The 25342-nt window shown below is 45.1% G+C and overlaps 1 protein-coding gene across 2 annotated transcripts in view; it reads left to right on the top strand.

Annotated features, from left to right (window-relative positions):
• Positions 1–20958, top strand: part of LOC123501396 (protein O-linked-mannose beta-1,2-N-acetylglucosaminyltransferase 1-like) — a 313371-nt gene extending 292413 nt beyond the window's left edge. For both annotated transcript variants that reach the window (XM_045250219.1, XM_045250220.1), the window contains 3 exons: positions 2157–2347; positions 8250–8430; positions 17689–20958. In XM_045250219.1, the coding sequence (XP_045106154.1) occupies positions 2157–2347; positions 8250–8430; positions 17689–17760 (444 nt within the window). In that variant the 3' untranslated portion in view covers positions 17761–20958. The remainder of the gene's footprint in view (positions 1–2156; positions 2348–8249; positions 8431–17688) is intronic.
• The last annotated feature ends 4384 nt before the right edge of the window (positions 20959–25342 follow it).

Raw genomic sequence — 25342 nt, 5'->3', positions numbered from 1 at the left:
AAGATGGGTGAAGGAGTAGTGTTGAAAAAGGTGGAAAAGGAAAAGGATTTGGGAGTGATAATACAAGACCATGGGCAGTTTGAGGCTCATATTGATAAGATGTTTGGAGAAACATATAATTTGATTAGAAATATTGGATTAGCCTTCATTATATGGATAAAGATATGATGAAGAAATTAATTAGTACGGTAATTAGACCAAGATTGGAATATGCTGGGGTGGTTTGGTCCCCTTATAAAAAGAAGCATATAAGGAAGTTGGAGAGATTGCAGAGAATGGCAACAAAAATGGTTCCGGAATTGGCAGAAATGACCTATGAGGAGAGATTAAAAGAAATGAATTTGCTTACCTTGGAACAAAGAAGAGAAAGAGGAGATTTAATACAGGTTTATAAACTGTTGAACGGTTTGGATGAAGTGGATATTGAACAAATGATGTTGAGAGAGGAAAATTTGAATAGAACTACGAGATCGCATAGTAAAAAGATAGCCAAGGGAATATGCTTGAAGGATGTGAAGAAATATAGTTTCCCACAAAGATGTGTGGAGGTGTGGAATGGTTTGAGTGAGGAGGTGGTGTCAGCGAGGAGTGTGCATAGTTTTAAAAGAAAGTTGGATGTGTGTAGATATGGAGACGGGGCCACACGAGTATGATACCCAGGCCCTGTAAAATTACAACTAGGTGAATACACACACACACACACACACACCATAGTGTAGTGGTCAGCACGCTTAGCTCACAATCAAGAGAGCCCAGGTTCAAATCCCAGGAAGCAGCAAGGCAAATGAGCAAGCCTCTTAATGTGTAGCCTCTGTTCACTTAGCAGTAAATAGGTACGGGATGTAACTTGAGGGGTTGTGGCCTCACTTTCCCGGTGTGTGGAGTGTGTTGTGGTCTCAGTCCTACCCGAAGATCAGTCTGAGATCTGAGCTCGCTCCATAATGGGGAAGACTGACTGGGTGACCAGCAGGTGACTATGATGGTGAATTATACACACACACACACACACACACACAGCATAGCTCCTTTCCCGTATGTTACAATTAGGTAAATACACACACACACGGCCCGGTAGCTCAGTGGTTAGAGCGCTGGCTTCACAAGCCAGAGGACTGGGGTTCGATTCCCCGGCCGGGTGGAGATATTTGGGTGTGCTTCCTTTCACGTGTAGCCCCTGTTCACTTAGCAGTGAGTAGGTACGGGATGTTAATCGAGGAGTTGTGACCTTGTTGTCCCGGTGTGTGGTGTGTGCCTGGTCTCAGGCCTATCCGAAGATCGGAAATAATGAGCTCTGAGCTCTTTCCTTAGGGTAACGTCTGGCTGTCTCATCAGAGACTGCAGCAGATCAAACAGTGAATTACACACACACACACACACACACACACACACACACACACACACACACACACACACACACACACACGAGCACAGTATTGTAGAGAGTGGACGTGAAAACAACAGTTCCGGTACACAGAAAACTGTAATACCCAACAGACCTGGTGATGTATTGCAGGGGGAGAGAGGGCTAGGCAAGTGATCTTATCTACTAAGTTAGTTTGAGTTTGCTTGTGGTAAGGCTGAAAAAAAGTATGGAAAGGGAGAATACTGATGGCACTGCCGCCATAGACGCCAGGCCAAGGGAGATCTTTGAAACACCTTTAGAATTACGTGAGCTGGCAGGACTCAGGGACAGGGAATGGATTGAGTGAAGAGATTGTAGCAGCAGAAAGTGTGCACAAATTTAAAGAAAAGTTGGATAAATGTAGATATGGAGACGGATCACTATGAGCCCCTTTCGAACCCTGTAATATACAACTAGGGAAATACAACTAGGTATAGACACATCACCACCACCACCACCACCATCTCCTGCCTTAGGCTTGTATTAAGAAATGGATACACTATGTATTTCTAAAGGCTGCAGAGATGGTTAGCTGGGTTCTCAATGATAATGTAGAAATCTTGTTGATCTATTAGTAGAATCATGAGAATACTGTTAGAAACCTTCACCATGTCAACTCGAGCTTTTGGAAAGTATTAGAGATGCAAACAGAAGTGCTTCAGAATATGTTCCCCAAATGTTTGACTGGGAGAAATAGTGAATGAGTGAAGTAAGAGAAGCATGCACCCTACTAACACTGGCACCCATGCCTCAGATGTGGGATTGGGACATGTGGATGCGTCTGGGTGAGGTGCGGCGCGGCCGGGAGTGCATCGTGCCGGAGGTGTCCCGCACGTACCACTTTGGCTCCTCAGGCCTCAACATGAACTCCTTCTTCCAAGACACCTACTTCAAGAAACACGCCTTCAACACCCTCACCTACGTGGAGCTCAGTGACCTTGACAGGTGGGTGCCAGGGACGCACACTGACACAGACACACACAGAGAGAGAGAGAGTTGAGTGGAGATGATGGATGTTGAGAGGTAAGTTAACCATTGTTCTTAATGACTCATCCCTTTTCCTGATAAAGTCTTGAGCTTCCCACCTGTTTCTGTATAGTGTGTGTGTCAACTGCTCCCTCACTGACTGTCTAGAGTCTCTCTTTCATTACTGCAATGTCCCATTGCTTGCTATCTTCTACCATTATTTTGCTATGCCAATCCTTCACTAGTCTTGCTAACTGCATGCCTGCTCTCCTTCCACAGCCTCACTGCACAAGACTTTCTTCTTCCCCTCATGTCTTTTCTGTCCACCTCTCATGCAAGAGTTAGCCAATATTCTCACAGCATTGCTCTCCAGGCCACACCACACCACACCACTGCATAGCACTGCACTCCAGGCCACACCACACCACACCACTGCATAGCACTGCTCTCCAGGCCACACCACACCACACCACTGCATAGCACTGCACTCCAGGCCACACCACACCACACCACTGCATAGCACTGCTCTCCAGGCCACCACACCACACCACACCACTGCATAGCACTGCTCTCCAGGCCACACCACACCACACCACTGCATAGCACTGCACTCCAGGCCACACCACACCACACCACTGCATAGCACTGCTCTCCAGGCCACACCACACCACACCACACCACTGCATAGCACTGCTCTCCAGGCACACCACCACACCACACCACACCACTGCATAGCACTGCTCTCCAGGCCACACCACACCACACCACACCACTGCATAGCACTGCTCTCCAGGCCACACCACACCACACCACACCACTGCATAGCACTGCTCTCCAGGCCACACCACACCACACCACACCACTGCATAGCACTGCTCTCCAGGCCACACCACACCACACCACACCACACCACTGCATAGCACTGCATTCCAGGCCACACCACACCACACCACTGCATAGCACTGCTCTCCAGGCCACACCACACCACACCACTGCATAGCACTGCTCTCCAGGCCACACCACACCACACCACACCACTGCATAGCACTGCTCTCCAGGCCACACCACACCACACCACTGCATAGCACTGCTCTCCAGGCCACACCACACCACACCACTGCATAGCACTGCTCTCCAGGCCACCACACCACACCACACCACTGCATAGCACTGCTCTCCAGGCCACACCACACCACACCACACCACTGCATAGCACTGCTCTCCAGGCCACACCACACCACACCACTGCATAGCACTGCATTCCAGGCCACACCACACCACACCACTGCATAGCACTGCTCTCCAGGCCACACCACACCACACCACTGCATAGCACTGCTCTCCAGGCCACACCACACCACACCACACCACTGCATAGCACTGCTCTCCAGGCCACACCACACCACACCACTGCATAGCACTGCTCTCCAGGCCACACCACACCACACCACTGCATAGCACTGCTCTCCAGGCCACACCACACCACACCACACCACTGCATAGCACTGCTCTCCAGGCCACACCACACCACACCACTGCATAGCACTGCTCTCCAGGCCACACCACACCACACCACTGCATAGCACTGCTCTCCAGGCCACACCACACCACACCACTGCATAGCACTGCTCTCCAGGCCACACCACACCACACCACTGCACTGCATAGCACTGCACTCCAGGCCACACCACACCACACCACTGCATAGCACTGCTCTCCAGGCCACACCACACCACACCACACCACTGCATAGCACTGCTCTCCAGGCCACACCACACCACACCACACCACTGCATAGCACTGCTCTCCAGGCCACACCACACCACACCACTGCATAGCACTGCTCTCCAGGCACACCACACCACACCACACCACTGCATAGCACTGCTCTCCAGGCCACACCACCACACCACACCACTGCATAGCACTGCTCTCCAGGCCACACCACACCACACCACACCACTGCATAGCACTGCTCTCCAGGCCACACCACCACACCACTGCATAGCACTGCTCTCCAGGCCACACCACACCACACCACACCACTGCATAGCACTGCTCTCCAGGCCACACCACACCACACCACACCACTGCATAGCACTGCTCTCCAGGCCACACCACACCACACCACTGCATAGCACTGCTCTCCAGGCCACACCACACCACACCACACCACTGCATAGCACTGCTCTCCAGGCCACACCACACCACACCACACCACTGCATAGCACTGCTCTCCAGGCCACACCACACCACACCACACCACTGCATAGCACTGCTCTCCAGGCCACACCACACCACACCACACCACTGCATAGCACTGCTCTCCAGGCCACACCACACCACTGCATACCACTGCTCTTCAGGCCACACCACACCACACCACACCACTGCATAGCACTGCTCTCCAGGCCACACCACACCACACCACACCACTGCATAGCACTGCTCTCCAGGCCACACCACACCACACCACTGCATAGCACTGCTCTCCAGGCCACACCACACCACACCACACCACTGCATAGCACTGCTCTCCAGGCCACACCACACCACACCACACCACTGCATAGCACTGCTCTCCAGGCCACACCACACCACACCACTGCATAGCACTGCTCTCCAGGCCACACCACACCACACCACACCACTGCATAGCACTGCTCTCCAGGCCACACCACACCACACCACTGCATAGCACTGCTCTCCAGGCCACACCACACCACACCACACCACTGCATAGCACTGCTCTCCAGGCCACACCACACCACACCACACCACTGCATAGCACTGCTCTCCAGGCCACACCACACCACACCACTGCATAGCACTGCTCTCCAGGCCACACCACACCACACCACACCACTGCATAGCACTGCTCTCCAGGCCACACCACACCACACCACACCACTGCATAGCACTGCTCTCCAGGCCACACCACACCACACCACTGCATAGCACTGCTCTCCAGGCCACACCACACCACACCACTGCATAGCACTGCTCTCCAGGCCACACCACACCACACCACACCACTGCATAGCACTGCTCTCCAGGCCACACCACACCACACCACACCACTGCATAGCACTGCTCTCCAGGCCACACCACACCACACCACACCACTGCATAGCACTGCTCTCCAGGCCACACCACACCACACACCACTGCATAGCACTGCTCTCCAGGCCACACCACACCACACCACACCACTGCATAGCACTGCTCTCCAGGCCACACCACACCACTGCATAGCACTGCTCTCCAGGCCACACCACACCACACCACACCACTGCATAGCACTGCTCTCCAGCCACAGGCCACACCACACCACACCACTGCATAGCACTGCTCTCCAGGCCACACTGCATAGCACACCACACCACACCACTGCATAGCACTGCTCTCCAGGCCACACCACACCACACCACACCACTGCATAGCACTGCTCTCCAGGCCACACCACACCACACCACTGCATAGCACTGCTCTCCAGGCCACACCACACCACACCACACCACTGCATAGCACTGCTCTCCAGGCCACCACACCACACCACACCACTGCATAGCACTGCTCTCCAGGCCACACCACACCACACCACTGCATAGCACTGCTCTCCAGGCCACACCACACCACACCACACCACTGCATAGCACTGCACTCCAGGCCACACCACACCACACCACACCACTGCATAGCACTGCTCTCCAGGCCACACCACACCACACCACTGCATAGCACTGCTCTCCAGGCCACACCACACCACACCACACACCACTGCATAGCACTGCTCTAGCAGGCCACACCACACCACACCACTGCACCACTGCATAGCACTGCTCTCCAGGCCACACCACACCACACCACACCACACCACTGCATAGCACTGCTCTCCAGGCCACACCACACCACACCACACCACTGCATAGCACTGCATTCCAGGCCACACCACACCACTGCATAGCACTGCTCTCCAGGCCACACCACACCACACCACACCACTGCATAGCACTGCTCTCCAGGCCACACCACACCACTGCATAGCACTGCTCTCCAGGCCACACCACACCACTGCATACCACTGCTCTTCAGGCCACACCACACCACACCACACCACTGCATAGCACTGCTCTCCAGGCCACACCACACCACACCACTGCATAGCACTGCTCTCCAGGCCACACCACACCACACCACACCACTGCATAGCACTGCTCTCAGGCCACACCACCACACCACACCACTGCATAGCACTGCTCTCCAGGCCACACCACACCACACCACTGCATAGCACTGCATTCCAGGCCACACCACACCACACCACTGCATAGCACTGCTCTCCAGGCCACACCACACCACACCACACCACTGCATAGCACTGCTCTCCAGGCCACACCACACCACACCACACCACTGCATAGCACTGCTCTCCAGGCCACACCACACCACACCACTGCATAGCACTGCATTCCAGGCCACACCACACCACACCACTGCATAGCACTGCTCTCCAGGCCACACCACACCACACCACTGCATAGCACTGCATTCCAAGCCACACCACACCACACCACTGCATAGCACTGCACTCCAGGCCACACCACACAACACAACACTACACCACACCACACCACACCACTGAATAGCACTGCACTCCAGGCCACACCACACCACACCATGCCACACTACACCACACCACACCACTGCATAGCAGTGCACTCCAGGCCACACAGCACCACAGAACCACAGCCTGTGCAAGCCTGTGCACTGCACCACACAGGGCCGGTGCCACATAAACATTGGTGGATCCAGTTACAACACTAATGGTGAGGCCTCTATTCTGCAGTGGTAAATATTTATATATGTGTATGTTTTGTGATGAAGGCTCATTTAAGAAAAAAAAAGAACAAATGCTTGATATACTAAAATTATGAAAGACAGTATGAGTTATTTTATTTCTAATACAAAGTATGGCACTTGCAGCTTTTGGCCCCATAATGTGCTGCGCCTAATTTGATTACATTAGTCAAAGAGGCTTAAAAGCAGCCATGGCACTGTACTGCACTTCCCTGCTTGGCAGTGCAGGCCACACAGCACCACCGAGCACAGTATGAGTGTGGTGTGTCTCCCTAAAGGCTTCACATCTATATTGCACATACCCAACATTAAAACATTCAGGTCATTGTTGATAAAAGTGTAAGATACTAACAGGATACATTTTTTGTCAGCTGATCTGCTTCATGACTATTATTTTCATTGTGGAAAGTAAGTGCATTTCATTATGTACATGTGCAGTGTGCCCATGGTGAAGTACAGGCAGGCAGTGGCATAGTGGATAAGGTGGTTAGCGTGGGATCACACAGACATCCATGCATAGGTTTGAATCTCACCACATGCCGTCTTGAAACTTTGTCATTTGTCGAGTGGTTTAAAGTTACCAACATATCACCATGATACCCAGGTTATGGGTTGAGGTACACACAAAAGATGCGCTTGGATATAAGTACCATTATAAATAAAATTGCCTGCGTCACTAATGGGTGGAAGCTGAACAGCACTTCCCATACTCTTCAAGCACACCTACAGGTGCTATAGGCCATAACATAAAAAGAAAAAAAAAGATATATGTTTGTTCTATGGATATTTTTTTCTCTCTTTCATTGGTTCCATTAGGCAGTGCTGTAATATTGGTAAAGCATACATTGACTTTTAATCTTGTTTTGTGGAAGTAACTTATACATCAAAGTCACGCGCTCAAGGTAGGGCTCAAAATGCCTCATGTAGCATCATCATCTATTACTTGGATCATCACATAGGCATGTTCTATACAGGAAATGCCTCACTTTCTTGTAGCCTTATGTTGTTGTGTGTCTTGCAGTCTGAAGCAGGGGCCATATGAGGAGCTGCTGGCTGGTATGTTTAGCCGAGCCACCTTGCTGGACCACACCACCTCCCCCTGCGACGAAGACTTCATTCCTGACACTCGAGGCCAAACCTTCCTCCTCTTCATACACATGGCACACCACAAGGACTTCACCACATGGCTGCAGGTGGCCAAGGTAGGACTGGCTCAGGCTGTGGGGCTGTGTGGCCAAAGTGGGACTGGCTGTGGCTGTGGGGTTGTGGCCCCAGGGGGTATATTTACCTAGTTGTATTGTACAGGGTTCAAGCAGGGCTCATAGTGTCTCCATGTCTTCATGTGCCACATATCCAATTTTTCCTTAAAGTTATGCACATTATGTACTGTAACAACTTCATCATTGAATGCATTCCAGTTTTCCACCATTCTGTGTGGAAAACTATATTTTCCAATATCCTTCACACACTGCCTCATCCTGATCTTCTTTACATGACCTCTTGTCCTTCTATCTTCTGTCACCAGCACCAGGTCTTCCTTGTCTATCTTTTCAATGCCATTGACCAACTTGTACATTGTTATTAGATCTCCTCATTCTCTTCTATCTTGTAAGGTTGGTAGTCCCATTTCCTTCAGCCGCTCTTCATATGTTAGGTCCTTTAGTTCCGGCACCATCTTTGTAGCAATCTTCTGTACCCGTTCTAATCTTATATCTTTTTTAGAGTTCAGAAACCACACCACAGCTGCATATTCCAGCTTTGGACGTATCATGCTTGTGATGATTTTTTTCATCATATCTTTGTCCATGAATTGAAATGCCATTTTATATGCTAATCCGAATATCTTACATGTGTGTTTTTCAGGGTTCAGATTTTCCTGTATAATCACTCCCAGATCTTTTTCCTCTTTAGTCTTCATTATTTGTTTCTCTCCTATCAGATATTTCCATACCAGTCTTCTTTTGCTCTTTCCTAGATCCATTACCCGACATTTCTTGGCATTGAATTCTAATTTCCACTTCTTACTCCATTCATAGATCTTGTTTATATCTTCCTTTAACTGCAAACAGTCCTCCCAGGTTTTGATAACTCTTAGTAGCTTTCCATCATCAACAAATAAATTAATGGTAACTGTTTATCCCATTGTGAATGTCGTTTACATAAATTTACAACATAATAAGGGCTAACACTGACCCTTGTGGCACTCTACTTGTTACTTTAACCCAAGATGAGTTTGTATCTCTGATCACAGTTCTCATCTCCCTGTCCTTCAAATGATCCCTTGTCCATTTTAACAAAGTTCTTTGCACTCCTCCTATGTTCTGTAGTTTCCAAATTAGTCTTCCATGAGGGACTTTATCAAAAGCCTTTTTATGTCCAGATATACTGTGTCCACCCATCCATCCACCTCTGTTTTCCAGTCCTTCCATTAATCTCGAGCAGAAGCTTAATAAGTTTGACACACATGACCGTCCTGTCCTGAACCGAAATTGTCTGTTTGATATGACTTGTTCTTCTTCGAGATGTTTAACCCATTTTTCTTTGATAATTATTTCACATAACTTTCCCATAATGCTTGTAAGTCCCACTGGTCTGTAATTTAATGGCTCAGTTGCCTTTCTTCCTTTAAATATCGGTGTGTGTGTACCATAAAGTATGACATTTGGTTGTGTTCTTTAAAAAGTTAATAATAGCTACAGTAGTGGTAGTAGTAGTAGCAGTAGCAGTAGCAGTAGCAGTAACTGTTGTTGTTATTGTTCTTGTGATGAATGGTGAAGTAAGGCAGAGAGGACAAAGTTTTACGACACCTAGGCATCTCGCACATCAACATAACCCCATTTACTTTGTGACTGACACATTGGTTTCATTAGAACTCTTCATATTGAAGCGACTGAAACCATGGTTGTATACAAGTGGTCACCAAGCAAGGGAGTATTGCTCTGTGATCTGTCTGAGGAGAGGGAGTCTGCTGCCTCACTACTGGGCACTGGTTGTTGCTACAATGCTGAGTCAAAAACAAGTCAGGAAAACATTAAATATGAACAACAAACAGAAAAACATCTATACATTTAGAACTACATGTGTACTTTTTGATAGAATAAATGAATACTCCACATCCAGCACCTCACCACCAACAAACACTTTCAGTGATCATTTTTTGTAAGATAGGGAAGAACCCACGATCTCTTCTCCTCCTGCCAATGTACCAGAGCAAAACCACAACCTCCTTATGTGACAACATTGCTCAAATAAAAAAAAAAAATTGCTGTAGTGCCTCGGAGCACCTCAGTGCAGCCAACCATCTGCCAGCAGGAGTGTGCTGGCGGTCACATGCAATGGTTGCACAGGTGTGCAAGTCGCCTTAACCTCCAATTATGGATATTCTATTTGTCTGTTCCTTTAGGGACTGGCTCCTTATTAAACCCTTTCCAGCGGCAGGCCAGATGGATGAACTACCAAATAAAAAACGTCTATATATATACTCTTTCAACTCTCATCCATACATCTACGTATAGTTTCCCCACAAATGGGCATTTCAGATTGACATCTCTATATCGACTCTGCCGCAAAACTGAACAAACAATTGAATCTAATACGTATAGATATTATTTATGTTTGGTTGGTGATAATGTATGTATATATATAATGTATGAATATTTGGAGGTACTCACATCCAGGACTCGTGACCTGGATGTAATATACTTCCACTTTTCTTCACATTTTTCAAGTACTTGTTTTGTTCCTATTCATTTTTAGACAACACTTCTGCTGAGTGGTTTGGTTCTTTCTCTTTGACACGATAGACTAATAATAAAAGAAAGTAGAAGAAATGCAAAAATTCCCAATATTAGCTTATGTGAATAGCACATCCACTACCGACAAAGCACAGGTGGTGACCGGCCTAGAGAGGCAGTCTTGACAAAGTCTGGGTATTTGACCTGCCAAAGAATGATTCATTTTATGAATTTTTGTTATTTGTAAGGAATAGTATGTATAAACCATACTACTACTTAGTGCAGTAAAATCAGAACAAACGTCTATGTATAGATGATCCGACAAAAAGTCACAGTTTTGAAACATGGATATATAGATCTCCTGCCATGAAAGGGATAAGCTTCTTTTTTCCCTTCTATTTAGCCCAGCATTTCTTACAAAAAATAGAAAAGGCAGCAGAGAGAAGCACAGTGGCAAAGCTTTCTCTCCTTCCTCCTCTCTTACTCAGGGAGACAAATCCAAACTGTGTGTGAGTGTGTGTGTGTGTGTGTGTGTATTTATCTAGTTGTATTTACCTAATTGTATTGTATAGGGTTCAAACAGGGTTCATAGTGTCCTGTTTCCATGTCTCCATTTATCCAATTTATCTGTAAAGCTATGCATATTATGTGCTGTAACGACTTCATCACTCAATACATTCCACTTTTCCACTGTTCTATGTGGAAAACTGTATTTTCAATATCCTTCACACAGTGCCTCTTCCTAATCTTCTTTGCATGTCTTCTTGCCTTTCAGCTTTTCTGTCACCAGCACCAGGTCTTTTCAATGCCATTATCTATTTTATATAATGTTATTAGGTCTCCTCTTTCTCTTTTATCTTGTAAGATTGACAGTCCCATTTCCTTCAGCCTTTCTTCATATGTTACGTCCTTTAGTTCCAGCACCATCTTTGTAGCTATCCTCTGGATCCGTTCTAATATTCTTGTATCCTTTTTCAAGCTTGTCAACCACACCACTGTTGCATATTCCAACTTTGGACATATCATACTCACAATAATTTTTTTCATCATATTTTTGTCCAAATACTAAAATACCATCCTACAATTAGTCAACATTTTATATGTTGTTCCAAATATCTTACTTATGTGTTTCTAATATAAGCACTCCCAGGTCTTTTTCCTCTTTAGTCTTCATTATTTGCTCCTCTCCCATCAAATAGTTCCATACTGGTCTTCTCTTACTCTTTCCTAATTCCATTACATGGCATTCCTTGGCATTGAATTCTAACTTCCACTTGTTACCCCACTCATAAATTTTGTCTATATCTTCCTGCACCAGTAAACAGTCTTCTCAGGTCTTGATTACTCTGAGCAATTTTGCATCATCAGCAAACAAAGTAATATAAGTAGTCACTCCATACTGTGTGTTTTTATATATACCTGGAACATAATGGGGGCTAACACACCATCCGGTCCCATCACTTTTCTGACATCTAAATTTTCTAGTAATCTTCCAATTTTTTCTTTGTGCACTGTGATTTCCTGCAAGCCTTGACGATGCAATGTCCTGTTTGGTTCTTTAAACTCCTCTTTCTCAGTGAACATAGTTTTGAAACGCTCACTCTTTATTTCACTCATTTCCTTTGCTGTTTGTGTGTGTGTGTGTGATTCACTGTTTGATCTACTGCAGTCTCTGACGAGACAGCCAGACATTACCCTACGGAACGAGCTCAGAGCTCATTATTTCCAATCTTCGGATAGGCCTGAGACCAGGCACACACCACACACCGGGACAACAAGGTCACAACTGTGTGTGTGTGTGTGTGTGTGTGTGTGTGTGTGTGTGTGTATTTACCTAGTTGTAGTTTTACCTAGTTGTAGTTTTACAGGGCCTGGGCTTTATGCTCGTGTGGCCCCGTCTCCATATCTACACTTATCCAATCTTACTTTAAAAGTGTGCACACTCGTTGCAGACACTACTTCTTCATCTAAACTGTTCCACGTCTCAATACATCTCTGCGGGAAACTTTATTTTTTAATATCTCTCAGACATCTTCCTTTTCTCAGCTTTTTACTATGCGATCTTGTGCTTCGGATGTCATTTTCTTCTCTCGGGATCAGTTTCTCATTATCCACTTGGTCCATTGCGTTGATCAATTTATAAACTTGTATCAGGTCTCCTCTCTCCTTTCTTTGTTCCAGGGTTGGTAGATCCATAGCCTTTAGTCTCTCCTCATATGTCATCCCTTCAAATTCTGGAACCATTCTTGTAACTATTTTTTGTAGCCTCTCCAAATTTCCTTATGTGTTTCTTTTTATAAGGTGTCCACACTACTCCTGCATATTCCAATATGGGTCTTATTATAGTACTTATCAATTTCTTCATCATTTCTTTGTCCATGTAGTGAAATGCTACTCCAATATTCCTTAGCAAATTATAAGTTTCTCTAAAAATTCTATCAATATGGCTTACTGGTTGATTGTTTTCTTCCATCGTCACTCCTAAGTCCTTTTCCTTTTTAACTTTCTCCAGTTCTACTCCATCTCCCATCTTATAGATTCCCACAGGTCGTCTTTCACTCTTTCCCATTTCCATGACATGGCTTTTGTTCACATTGAATTCCATTTCCCACTTCTTACTCCATTCCCAGATCTTATTTAGGTCTTCTTGCAGTATTTCACAATCCTCCTTTTGCTTTATAACTCTGCACAGTTGTGTGTGTGTGTGTGTGTGTGTGTATTTACCTAGTTGTATTTACCTAGTTGTAGTTTTACAGGGCCTGGGCTTTAGGCTCGTATGGCCCCGTCTCCATATCTACACTTATCCAATTTTTCTTTAAAACTATGTACACTCTTTGCTGACACCACTTCCTCCGATGAATTTCTCACCAGTCATTGATTACCTGTTATTGCAAGTAAGGTTATCATTGTTGATTTATTGGTTATAGTGGTAATTTGTTTTGTTATTGTTGTGTGTGTATTTACCTAGTTGTATTTACCTAGTTGTAGTTTTACAGGGCCTGGGCTTTATGCTCGTGTGGCCCCGTCTCCATATCTACACTTATCCAATCTTACTTTAAAAGTATGCACACTCGTTGCAGACACTACTTCCTCATTTAAACTGTTCCACGTCTCAATACATCTCTGTGGGAAACTATATTTCTTAATATCTCTCAGACATCTTCCTTTTCTCAGCTTTTTACTATGCAATCTTGTGCTTCGGATGTCATATTCTTCTCTCAGGATCAATTTTTCATTATCCACTTGGTCCATTCCGTTGATCAATTTATAAACTTGTATCAGGTCTCCTCTCTCCCTTCTTTGTTCCAGGGTTGGTAGATTCATAGCCTTTAGTCTCTCCTCATATGTCATCTCTTCAAATTCTGGAACCATTCTTGTAGCTATTTTTTGTAGCCTCTCCAGTTTCCTTATGTGTTTCTTTTTATGAGTGGTCCACACTACTCCTGCATATTCCAATCTGGGTCTTATTATAGTACTTATCAATTTCTTCATCATTTCTTTGTCCATGTAGTGAAATGCTACTCCAATATTCCTTAGCAAATTATATGTTTCTCTAAAAAATTCTATCAATATGGCTTACTGGTTGATTGTTTTCTTCCATCGCCACTCCTAAGTCCTTTTCCTTTTTAACTTTCTCCAGTTCTACTCCATCTCCCATCTTATAGATTCCCACAGGTCGTCTTTCACTCTTTCCCATTTCCATGACATGGCTTTTGTTCACATTGAATTCCATTTCCCACTTCTTACTCCATTCCCAGATCTTATTTACGTCTTCTTGCAGTATTTCACAATCATCCTTTTGCTTTATAACTCTACACAGTTTCATATCATCTGCAAACAGATTTATGTAGCTGTTCACTCCTTCTGGCATGTCGTTAATATAAATGAGGAAAAGTATTGGTGCCAATACTGACCCCTGTGGCACTCCACTTTCTACTGCTCGCCACTTGGATTTCATATCTTTAACTACCGTCCTTATTTCTCTCCCCCTCAAATAATTTTCTATCCATCTCAATGTGCTTCCGCTCTTATATATGGGAACCACCTCAGCTCTTTTCCACTGCACTGGTACTGTTCCATTTTCTATTGAGCATTTTATGATGATGTATATAGGATTTGCTAGTTCTTCCCTACATTCTTAAAGTATTCTGCCTGAGACTTCATCTGGTCCCATTGCCTTCTCTTCGTCCAGTTCCTTCATTAACTCTTTTATTTCAAGCTTGGTTACTTTAATCTCTTTCATATAGATTGTCTCTCTATTACCCTGTGGCCTTTCAAATTTAGATTCCTTAGTAAAGACCTCCTGGAATTTTTTATTTAATAGTTCTGCCATACTTTTTGGGTCTTCCACCATCTCGTTCTCTCCTTTTAACCTTTCTATTGTTTCTTTTTGCTTAATTTTTCCATTTATGAATCTGTAGAACAATTTTGGTTGCTCCTTACATTTTTCGACAATGTCTTTTTCGAAGTTCTTTTCCTCTTCTTTCCTCACCTGAACATATTCATTTCTCGCTGCTTTGAAGTTTTCCTCATTTGCTGGATTTCTATTTCTCCTCCACCTTTTCCATGCTCCATCTCTTTTCTCCTTTGCCCTAGCACACCTTGCATTAAACCAATCTTTCTTTCCTTTTTCTTTAGGTCTAAATTTCGGGACATATTCCCTGACTCCTGTTTTGTATATTTCCAAAAATAAGTTATATTTGTCTTGCATTGTCTCTGAGTTTTCCATCTCCTCCCAGTCTACGTTTTTAAAATAGTTCGTGAGATTCTCAATATCAGCCTTTCTGTAATTTAATCGGCCTCCTTTCTATGAATCGTCTCTATCTTCCTTTCCCTTTTCTATATCTATTTCTAATATTGCATGGTCACTCTTTCCCAATGGGCACTTATATCTTATATCATCATTCATTTGTATACCCCTTGTAAAAACTAGGTCCAATCTCGCCGCTCGTCGTTTCCTCTGAATCTTGTGCATTCCTTTACTCTCTGGTCCATCATATTGTCTATCATTAGGTTCAAGAATCTTTCTCCCCAGGCTTCTTCCCCCATACCACTTTCAGAATTTTCCCAGTCCACTTCTTTTCAGTTGAAATCTACTAATATCACTTTTCTCCTTTCTTTAACGATTCTCGTTAGACTCCTTATTGTGTCATCTATCATGTCTTTATATTCTTGATTGGTCCATGAATTTGTTTTTGGTGGCACATATGTTACAATGATTGTTAACTCTTTTTTATTAATATGCATCTTAATATACAATACTTTTGCTTTTCCTTCCCCACATTCCACTTGGTTTATCACTATCCCCTTCCTTAACATAATCATGACTCCTCCTTCTCCTTTACCCACTCTGTCTCTTCTCCATACATTATACCTATTATCCAAGTCTATTTTGATTGCCTTATTTAGTTTTGTTTCAACCAGGCATACAGTATCTGGATTTTCTTTCTTTATGTAATCTCTTAATTCTAGTTTACTTGATAAAACCTTGTCTATGTTCGTATACATCAGTTTTAGTCTTTTGCCTTTATCATTTTTAGTTAAACTTCCACTTTTTTCTCTTCCTTTTCATTTATATACCATTTCCTTATCCTGTCTCCTAGAATTCTCCAAAAAAATGCCTCCTTCTCCTCTTCTGACCTTTCATTATTCTTTTCCCTTACTGCTGCTGCCAGTTCATTGTATGTCTTCCTTTCTTCCTCATTTCTATTTTTCTTTATATAGATATCCTTGCAGCCTTCTGTTTCTCTAAGTTTTGTTGTTCTATATAATATTTCTTCTGTTGCTGCTTGTGATTTTAGTAGTATTTAATTGGTCTCGTTTTTCCTTCCTGATATGGTCTCATTCTGTTTATTTCTTCTACTTCCTCTTCCAAGTTCTGCCTATCTTCGTCGTTTAGATTCTTCAGTAGGTCTTTGACTGATTTCATTTCTTCTTTTTCTCTTTTTGGTCTATATTTTATATTTTTTTTCTTTTATTCCGAATACTACTACACTCTTCTTTTTTTCTGCAATTTCTCTAACTAAATTTTCTTTTGTCTTGAGGACTCCTATCATTTTGCTTGTCATATTTTCTTCTTTTCTTTAAGTTGTTCTTGAATCACCTCCTGAAAATCAGCCTTATCTTTCTTATCTTGGACTCTCCATGCTTGTACTTCTTTTTTAATTACGTTTTGTACTCTTTCCTCTTCCTTGTTTACTAGATCTTTCAGCTTCTCTTTTTCTTTCTCGGCTTTACTGAGTCCTTCTTCCATCTGCTTTTTGTACTTAGCTACTTCCTTTTTAAGTTCTTCGTTTTCCGCTCTTAGCCTAGCTTCGTTTTCTTCCACTTTTTTTATCCTTTCTCTCAGTTTTATAAACTCTTTATCCTGTTCTTCATTCACTTTCATTTCCATATTCTCCTTTATCAATTTATCTAGTTTATATTCAATATTTAACACTCTCTTTAGTAGTGAAGTAGTCGTCATATCAAAGCCTTCAAATACACGCTCACCCTCACTAGCATAGTCATCATCAGCTTTCATTCCTTCTCTAATCTCATGTCTGCATTTTGATGGTATCTCTTTTTCACTCATCATTCCTTAATAATTGATTGCATGAAAAAAAATGAGTCCACACTACCTGCCCAGGCCACTGTAAAACTGTACAACAGGTATGTAGTGAAGATCAGCTGATTGTCGGAACGGCGCCAGTGCATCCTTCCTCGACCACGTCTCTCGTGTCACAGGAAGTACAAGCCAGCCTCCCTGCAGCCACTCAACCTGGACACAGCAAGCAAGGAGAAGACAAAAGCATCTGACAAAACTGGCATGCGGAGATAACAGTGGGCAGCCTGCATCCTGGTGTGCTTGTGTCCCCTTCCCAGCCCAACCAATGTGCCCCACCACCCGGCCTGCAGCAAGTGTGTGGAGGGTGCGGTGGGGCGGCGGGGTGGATGGCCGGAGCAGGCACGGAGGCTTGGCGAGAGAGGCAAGGTGGAATGCGTTGTCCTGATGTCTGGCACACAGCTTGCCTGAGTGGTGTCTTGACCCAGAGAAGCTGTGATGCCTTTCTGCACGACAGCCACAGTAATGAGAGGCAGGGACAAGCCTGGCCACCTCTCACCCCAGCCAACATTGTCTCCCTGTCTCTGTCTCTCTGCCTGTAATGGCATCATGTGTGTCAGATAAGGATTTACTTTGTCTCTGCCACAGCCAGTAACATCCCTTTTTTATTTTTTTATTTATTTATTTATTTATTTATTATTATTATTTTTTTTTTCTTTTCTTTTCTTTTCTTTTCTTTTCAAGTAATCAGGTATTTTCATTAGTTTCATTGTTTTGCTTCCTCTTGTAAGGTGTCTCTCCTCCTCCTCCTCCTCCTCTTGACATGCCAGCCGACCAACAGGTGACAGACTTAGTAAGGAGTGTCAGTGTTAGGGTCAGCATAGGAGGGAGTACAGGACAGGAGCATCAACAAGTGTGTGAAGCCTTGTGTTGGTTGATGCTTCATGGGAAATTCTGAAGTACAAAGGGTTTACTCAGATGTGTACAGTGAGCCTTTCAATCTGCACCATGAGGGAAGACTTAACCTGATGACTTGGTGTTGGTGCAGAGGTGAGGTTGTAGGACCATTCATTGTGCTAAGGTGGTGAAAGTCCATTGAGACTTGCTGCAGAGATGAGGTCAGTGTAGGAACTTTGGATGTGCTAGAAATGGTGCTGCTATGTTATCCCTGAACCGCTTGTCAGTGTGTCAAAGGGAGTGTCGCACGTAGGCTGCATACCATCGCCGTGCAGTCTCCCTTATGTACTGTGTGGTGGTCTTATCAAAGTGTGATGATGTATTCCTGCACAAGACACACTCCATGCTGCATTCTGTCAGGTTGAAAGGTGATGCAGCAGGGAGAACATCATACACAGCAGCAACCACCAGTAAAAGTTGTAGTGCAGGTGTTTGCAGATGTTAGTTGTGTGAGCAGCAGTACAGTACACAGGCAACACCACCACCACCACCAATTTGTGCATGTGTGTGTGTGTGGACAGAAGGAGAGCAAAGTGCAGCAAGCAGTTAAACACTATTCTCTGTGGCAGCATTGTGTCAGCTTGTGTTGGGCAGTGATAGTAAGTTATGTTACAGTGGCAAGATTTATTCAGTTAGTCACATGTGCTTATTTACTTTTGGTCTCAAGAATCCTCACACTCATGTACAGACAACACTTGAGGCAGTGTGTGGTGTGTGATATGTGGTGTGTGCTATATATATATATATATATATATATATATATATATTTTTTTTATGAAAGAAAGGGAAAGCTGGCCAAGGATAAGATAAAAAAAAAAAAAGGCCCACTTGGTTGCCACTCCCCTTACAAGTCTGAAGGAGTTAGCAAAAATGATAAAAAAGGATAAATGTCTTGAAATCTCTCTCTTAAATGCAGTCAAGTCATAGGAAGTTGGAAATACAGAAGCAGGCAGGGAGTTCCAGAGTTTACCAGAGAAAGGTATGAATGGTTGTGTGTGGTGGGTGGTGTCAGGTGTGTGGCATTTGGTGGGTGGTGGATGGTGTGTGGCATGTGGTAGGTGGTGTGTGTTGTGTGGTGGGTGGTGTGTGTTGTGTGGTGGATGGTGTGTGGTATGTGGTGGGTATTATGTGGTGGGTGGTGTGGGTGACAGTGGCAGGCAGGACACACAGGAGCTGGACTGTGATGTTACTGGTTTGCTGTGAGTCAGATGATGTGTTGTGGCAGTGAGGCATGCAGTGCTGCAGGCATGTGTGTTAACAGGACAGACAGGGATTGGGTGTATCTATGAGTCCTCCAATTGGTGGCTCAGGGAAACTCATCACTTCAAGAAAACTGAGTAACTAAGGACTGTATTCTGGAACATTTCTGTGCCACACCACAATTTTTAAAAGCTTCTTGTTGAATTTATGTAGGAGGTGTTTATGGTTGTAGTGGCAGATTAACCAACAGGAGAAACACTTTTGAAAACCTGGCCAGTCATCTCTGTAGCATTGTAAAACAGTCAACCACAGTGGAAGAGCAGAGTGTTTGTTTTTTAATATGTGTCCAAGTCACAGTGTTACTGCATAAGTGGCAAGTTGTTGCTTGCATGTCCACTGTTTGAGTGAGAACAGATTCTAAGCCATGTGTTAATATTATTTTCTTATTTTAAAGAGCAGTAAGTAAAGGTTGTCATGGCAGAAGGCTGCCGCTTCATGTCAAGCAGGAAAACAGGTTGTTGTTGTGACAAGGGTGAAGGTTACCATGAGATGAGACAATGTAAGACCTGACACCAGACATTTCACATACTTTGAGGTTTATCATGTGCTCATGAGAAATGAGAGAGCCTGGAGAAAACCAGCTGAGGGAAGAAACCCAAGGGAAAACAAAGAGTGAGATAGAGGGATGGGATTGTGGCAGAACTGCCATGGATGGGCAGCACAGGGGAAGCTGCAAGGGACACAGACAACTGGAGGAGACTTGTGCATGGCACCAACACTTCACCCACCCTGGGGAAGTGGCCAAGGAGAAGTGAACTAACAGTAGTCACTGATGCACTGGAGGGTGACGGTGCTACCTGTTACAGTCACCAAGGAGACAAGGAGAGTGGCCATTGGTGGTGGCAGGTGAGGCGCTCTGCATGAAAAAGCCTTCTCTTGCCACTCTCGTCACTATGATTGAAATGGCTAGAAGTCAGCCAAACGTCATCTGTCTTCTGTCAACTGTATCTTCATTCATTTTGTTCAGAGAGAGAGAGATCAAATTCATCTTGAAATAGTATGATTATTCCACTAAACTAACTAGTGGCTGGCTGGCTGGCAGGCTGGTGAGCAGGCTGGCTGGCTAGCTGGCTGGTTGGCAGGCAAGCAGGTAGGCTGGCTGGCTGGTTGGCAGGCAAGCAGGTAGGCTGGCTGGTTGGCAGGCAAGCAGGTAGGCTGGCTGGCTGGCTGGCTGGCTAGCTGGCTGGCAGGCAGACTTGCTGGCTGGCAGGCAGACTTGCTGGCTGACTGGCAGGCTAGCTGGCTGAGTGGCTGGCTGGCTGGCTGGCTGGCTGGCTGGCTGGTTGGTTGGTTGGTTGGTTGGTTGGCTGGCTGGCTGGCTGGCTGGCTGGCTGGCTGGCTGGCTGGCTGGCTGGCTGCCTGCCTAGCTGGCTGGTTAGTTGGTTGGCAGCCTGCTGGCTGGTTGGCTGGCTGGCTAGCAGGCAGTCTGTCTGTCTGCCTGCCTGCCTGCCTGCCTGCCTGCCTGCCTGCCTGCCTGCCTGCTGGCTGGCTGGCTGGCTGGCTGGCTGGCAGGCAGGCTGCCTGCCTACCTAGCTGGCTGCCTAGCTGGCTGGCTGGCTGGCTGGCTGGCTGGCTGGCTGGCAGTGAGTTAAGTGTTTGCCAGGGATCAGTATTGTGTTTCTTGTGATGTTGCAGAATTTTTAAATCATTTTTTGAAGTAGAATAGTTTTCTGTTTAAATATGAACAAAAATGTTACTTTTAATATTATTGCTTAACCCTTGAACAGATAATGACACTTGTTATGTACTGGAGTAGCCCCGGCAAGTATTAAGCAAAGATTGAACAAAATGCACCAACAAAAAAGCTTCACCAAATAGTACTCAATCTCCTCTTCAGCTGTCAATGTCATGGTTTATATTGTCATTTAGCAGGCGGACCCTTTCACTGCAATGCACAAAACTCTTGGCACTAGAACAAAAAAAAAAAATATATATATATATATATATATATATATATATATATATATATATATATATATATATATATATATAATTTGTGGCCAGTACAACGTTTGGAGATGTGTGTAGAGCAGTGGAAGATGTCCCAGGTTGGTTAATAATGAAGGGGAGATGTGTCACATATCAGCCAAAGGGTTTGTTTGAACAGGACCAGGCTAGCAAGGTGAGAGGCTTTGGCAGTGAAGGGTTAATGAATGCTGTATTGGGTAGTGAGAGCTGTGATGGAGCAGCAGTGAAAGGAACACTAAGCCAGTGCCAGCCATAGAGCTGCACTGCTGCCCTCACTGGGACCAACACCAACACCCCATCACTGCTTCCTTCACTGCCACTGCCACTGATGTGCTGCAGAACCACCAAGCTGCTGCCTGGCCATGGTGTGTTGAGGAACACACCTCACCAAGCACACAAGAGGCACCAGCAGCTCTCTAAGCATGATGCCTTGGCTTGTCAACAGAGGCAACAGATGGTGCTCTCAGTATATTGTACTTGTATATTTCTTTCAAACTCACCATTACTATAGTGTGACAAGGGAGGCTCACACACCATGGAATGAGACAACAGGAAGCAGTGATCATTTACCCAGCTGGAAACAGATTGACGCATGGTGTGTGAGTGGCCCCGGCACTGCAGAGGTCTTGTTTGTTTAGTGGTAGCGGAACTTTTAAGGAAAGAATGATAGCGATGCACTAGCCAAGAGTGTTGATGAGAAGCCAAGGTTGTGTGGTGCCCTCACTGTGCAGCATGTGGTGATGATATGTGGTGAGTGTGATCACATGGAACTGTATCAAGACAGGCAATGCACAATGTATCTTTCAGACCCACAATATTGAAATGAACCACAAATGTGGCAGCAAGCAGCAGTGAGTCAGTGGCCCCCCAAGGCTGGTGTAATGATGGCAACAGCAGAGGCATGCTGGTCAGATGTGCCGGGCTGTCCTGTTGGCATGTGTAGCACCACAGTGTTGGCACACCTGCTGTCCTGCCTCTGCCTCTGGGGATTGTGTTGTGTCTGTGTTGTGTTTACACTGTCATATCTACTGCAGTGTTATTTCAGTGCCACATGTACTGCAGTGTTGTCATATTTATTGCAGTGTTATGTTAAACTGTAGCACATCTACTACAGTGCAGTGCTAACACAGTGTTACATGTGCTGCAGTGTTGTGTTAAACTGTAGTACATTTAGTGCAGTGATATGCTAACATAGTGTTACATATGCTGCAGTGCTGTGTTACAGTCACCAAGGCTTCCATAGGAGATTATGTTAATCTCCCAGTGTGAGTGTCCAGTGCTGGGCCACAGCAAACCAACATTCACTTCCACACAAGCAGTCCACAGACTTCCTCAAATCCAAAGCTCCACAGATGCAGACACTTTGCAGATTTGTTGGATTTTACTGAGTTAGGATTTTCACATAATGAAGCTGTTCACTAATCCAGTTTTCATCCATTACAATGTTTATTTACTTTACTCTGGCTATCCATAGGTGAGTGTGTGTAGTTTGCAAGTGAACGGTAGTGATGAATGTGTATGTAGTGACTGGAAAGCAAGGGTCCCAAACACTGTCTATTTTAGGAGCTCACAATGATTGCATGGCTTAGGCACTACCCCAGCAAAGACCTCTGTGGCTTTTAAAGAATGGCATACATATCTTGTCTTCAGATCAATTCCTGTGTTTCTTTGAAGCCCAGGAATAGAAAAACTTAGGGAAGGTGTAAGAGACAGCCAGGCTAACATGTGGCTGTCCCTGTTGCAAGGACAGTGGTGGTAAGCAGTGCAAATCTCCATGAAGCACCATATTGTACATGTAGTGATGTTTTTTGGTGCAAGTGAGATGACTGAGGAGGAATCTTACTCTTGTTCCCTCAGAAACCACTCATCCTTCAAGAAAATTCACTGTACATAATGTCTTCACAGTGAAGAAGAAACTAAAACACTGGATAGACTCAGTAATAAGGATTTTAGTGGCAAGTCATTAGGAAGCTTTAGAATAAGATTCCTTATACATAGTTTTTATAGATGGACATGATAGGTGGAAATAAGTATTTAGATATGTTTGATCCAGGGACTGCCATGTGTAGGCTTGATGGCTTCTTGCAGCTTCCCTTGTGATTTAATGTTGTTCTTCAGTGGAGGAAGCAGCCATGCAGTGAGAGTGAGTGTAAAGGCCACACAATTATCATGGGAGCTGGTGAGTGTTGTGTTCCCAGTGAGCAAGTGAGGTGCCATCATATCACAGTGTTTCTGTGAGGCCCAAGTGACAGTGATCAGTTGTAATGGTAGCCTAGAAGTGTGAAGATGAACACACTTGGCTAACTGCAGAGAGCTTCCAGTCACAGATTCTGCATGGAGGGACACTAATTATTACATAGTTTGTGGAGAAGTCAGAGATCGGGATGGAGAGGTGGGACTGTACTGCAAGGGATGGCAGGCACAGAGGAACATGAAGGGACACAAACAACTAGAGGAGATTTTTACATTGACACCAATCACTCAATATGTAGTGTGTGTGTGTGTGTGTGTGTGTGTAATTCACCACGGTCGCCTGCTGGTAACCCAGCCAGTCTTCCCCATTACGGAGTGAGCTCAGAGCTCATAGACCAATCTTCGGGTAGGACTGAGACCACAACACACACCACACACCGGGAAAGCGAGGCTACAACCCCTCGAGTTACATCCCATACCTATTTACTGCTAGGTGAACAGGGCCCACACATTAAGAGGCTTGCCTATTTGCCTCGCCGCGCCGGGACTCGAACCCAGCCCTCTCGATTGTGAGTCGAGCGTGCTAACCACTACACTACGCGGTGTGTGTGTGTGTGTGTGTGTGTGCATGCATGCATGCATGCATGCTTGTCTCAGGAGACCAGAAATAACCTGCATAACATTCTGAGAGGAAAACAAAGTAAGATTTAAAGAAAATAGTAACATTTATATTAGTGAATAATATTGTAATAGTAAATGACTGTTTTTACTGCAGGAAGGTTTGCATTTGTTGGAGGTGCTTTCCCATAACGACACAAATTTGCCTTTACAAATTTTGAACAATAACAAACCGACAAACAAAATCACTGTTCATCAATCACATGATGTATAATGTGTGGAAGGGAATGCTGAAGTGGCCAGCAATACATGTACATATGTAGTGTTAGGTGACCAGATCAAGATTGTTCATTATTTTTGCTGTGTTGGAAATGTGGAAGTGTGTGTGTGTGTGTGTGTGTGTGTGTGTGTGTGTGTGTGTGTGTGTGTGTGTGTGTGTGTGTGTGTGTGCTGCTATGCATTATAATCTCAGAGAATGAAAGCTTTACAAAGAGTCTAGTGCTTTTCAATTATCCAACCACTTTTGTTTGTTTGTTTGCCAGCTGGCTGCTCCCCCAAATTCCAGGCCGGTTGTAGACATGTGGGGGCTTAGGGGGCAGGGGTCTGTGGTCTGATGTTGGGGGAGGGGGTGCATTAGCTGCCCCTTCTACCTCAGACCACAACCTTCAGTCCAACTAAGTTGCCCATCTTTCCCTTTCTCCTTTTTATTTTTTCCTTCCTTCCATCACCCACTGTACATCTTTCCCCTCCCCTCTTACCCTATTCCCTTCCTTTTCCTACAGTGTGAGAGCCACGCCTACAGGATGCAAGGCATTTAGAGTCAGTTGTGAGTGGCCTAAG

This window comes from Portunus trituberculatus, chromosome 9 (assembly GCF_017591435.1).
Source record: "Portunus trituberculatus isolate SZX2019 chromosome 9, ASM1759143v1, whole genome shotgun sequence".
NCBI lineage: Eukaryota > Metazoa > Arthropoda > Malacostraca > Decapoda > Portunidae > Portunus > Portunus trituberculatus.
Note: the sequence above shows the minus strand (reverse complement) of the source record. Positions and strands in the feature narration are given on the sequence as shown.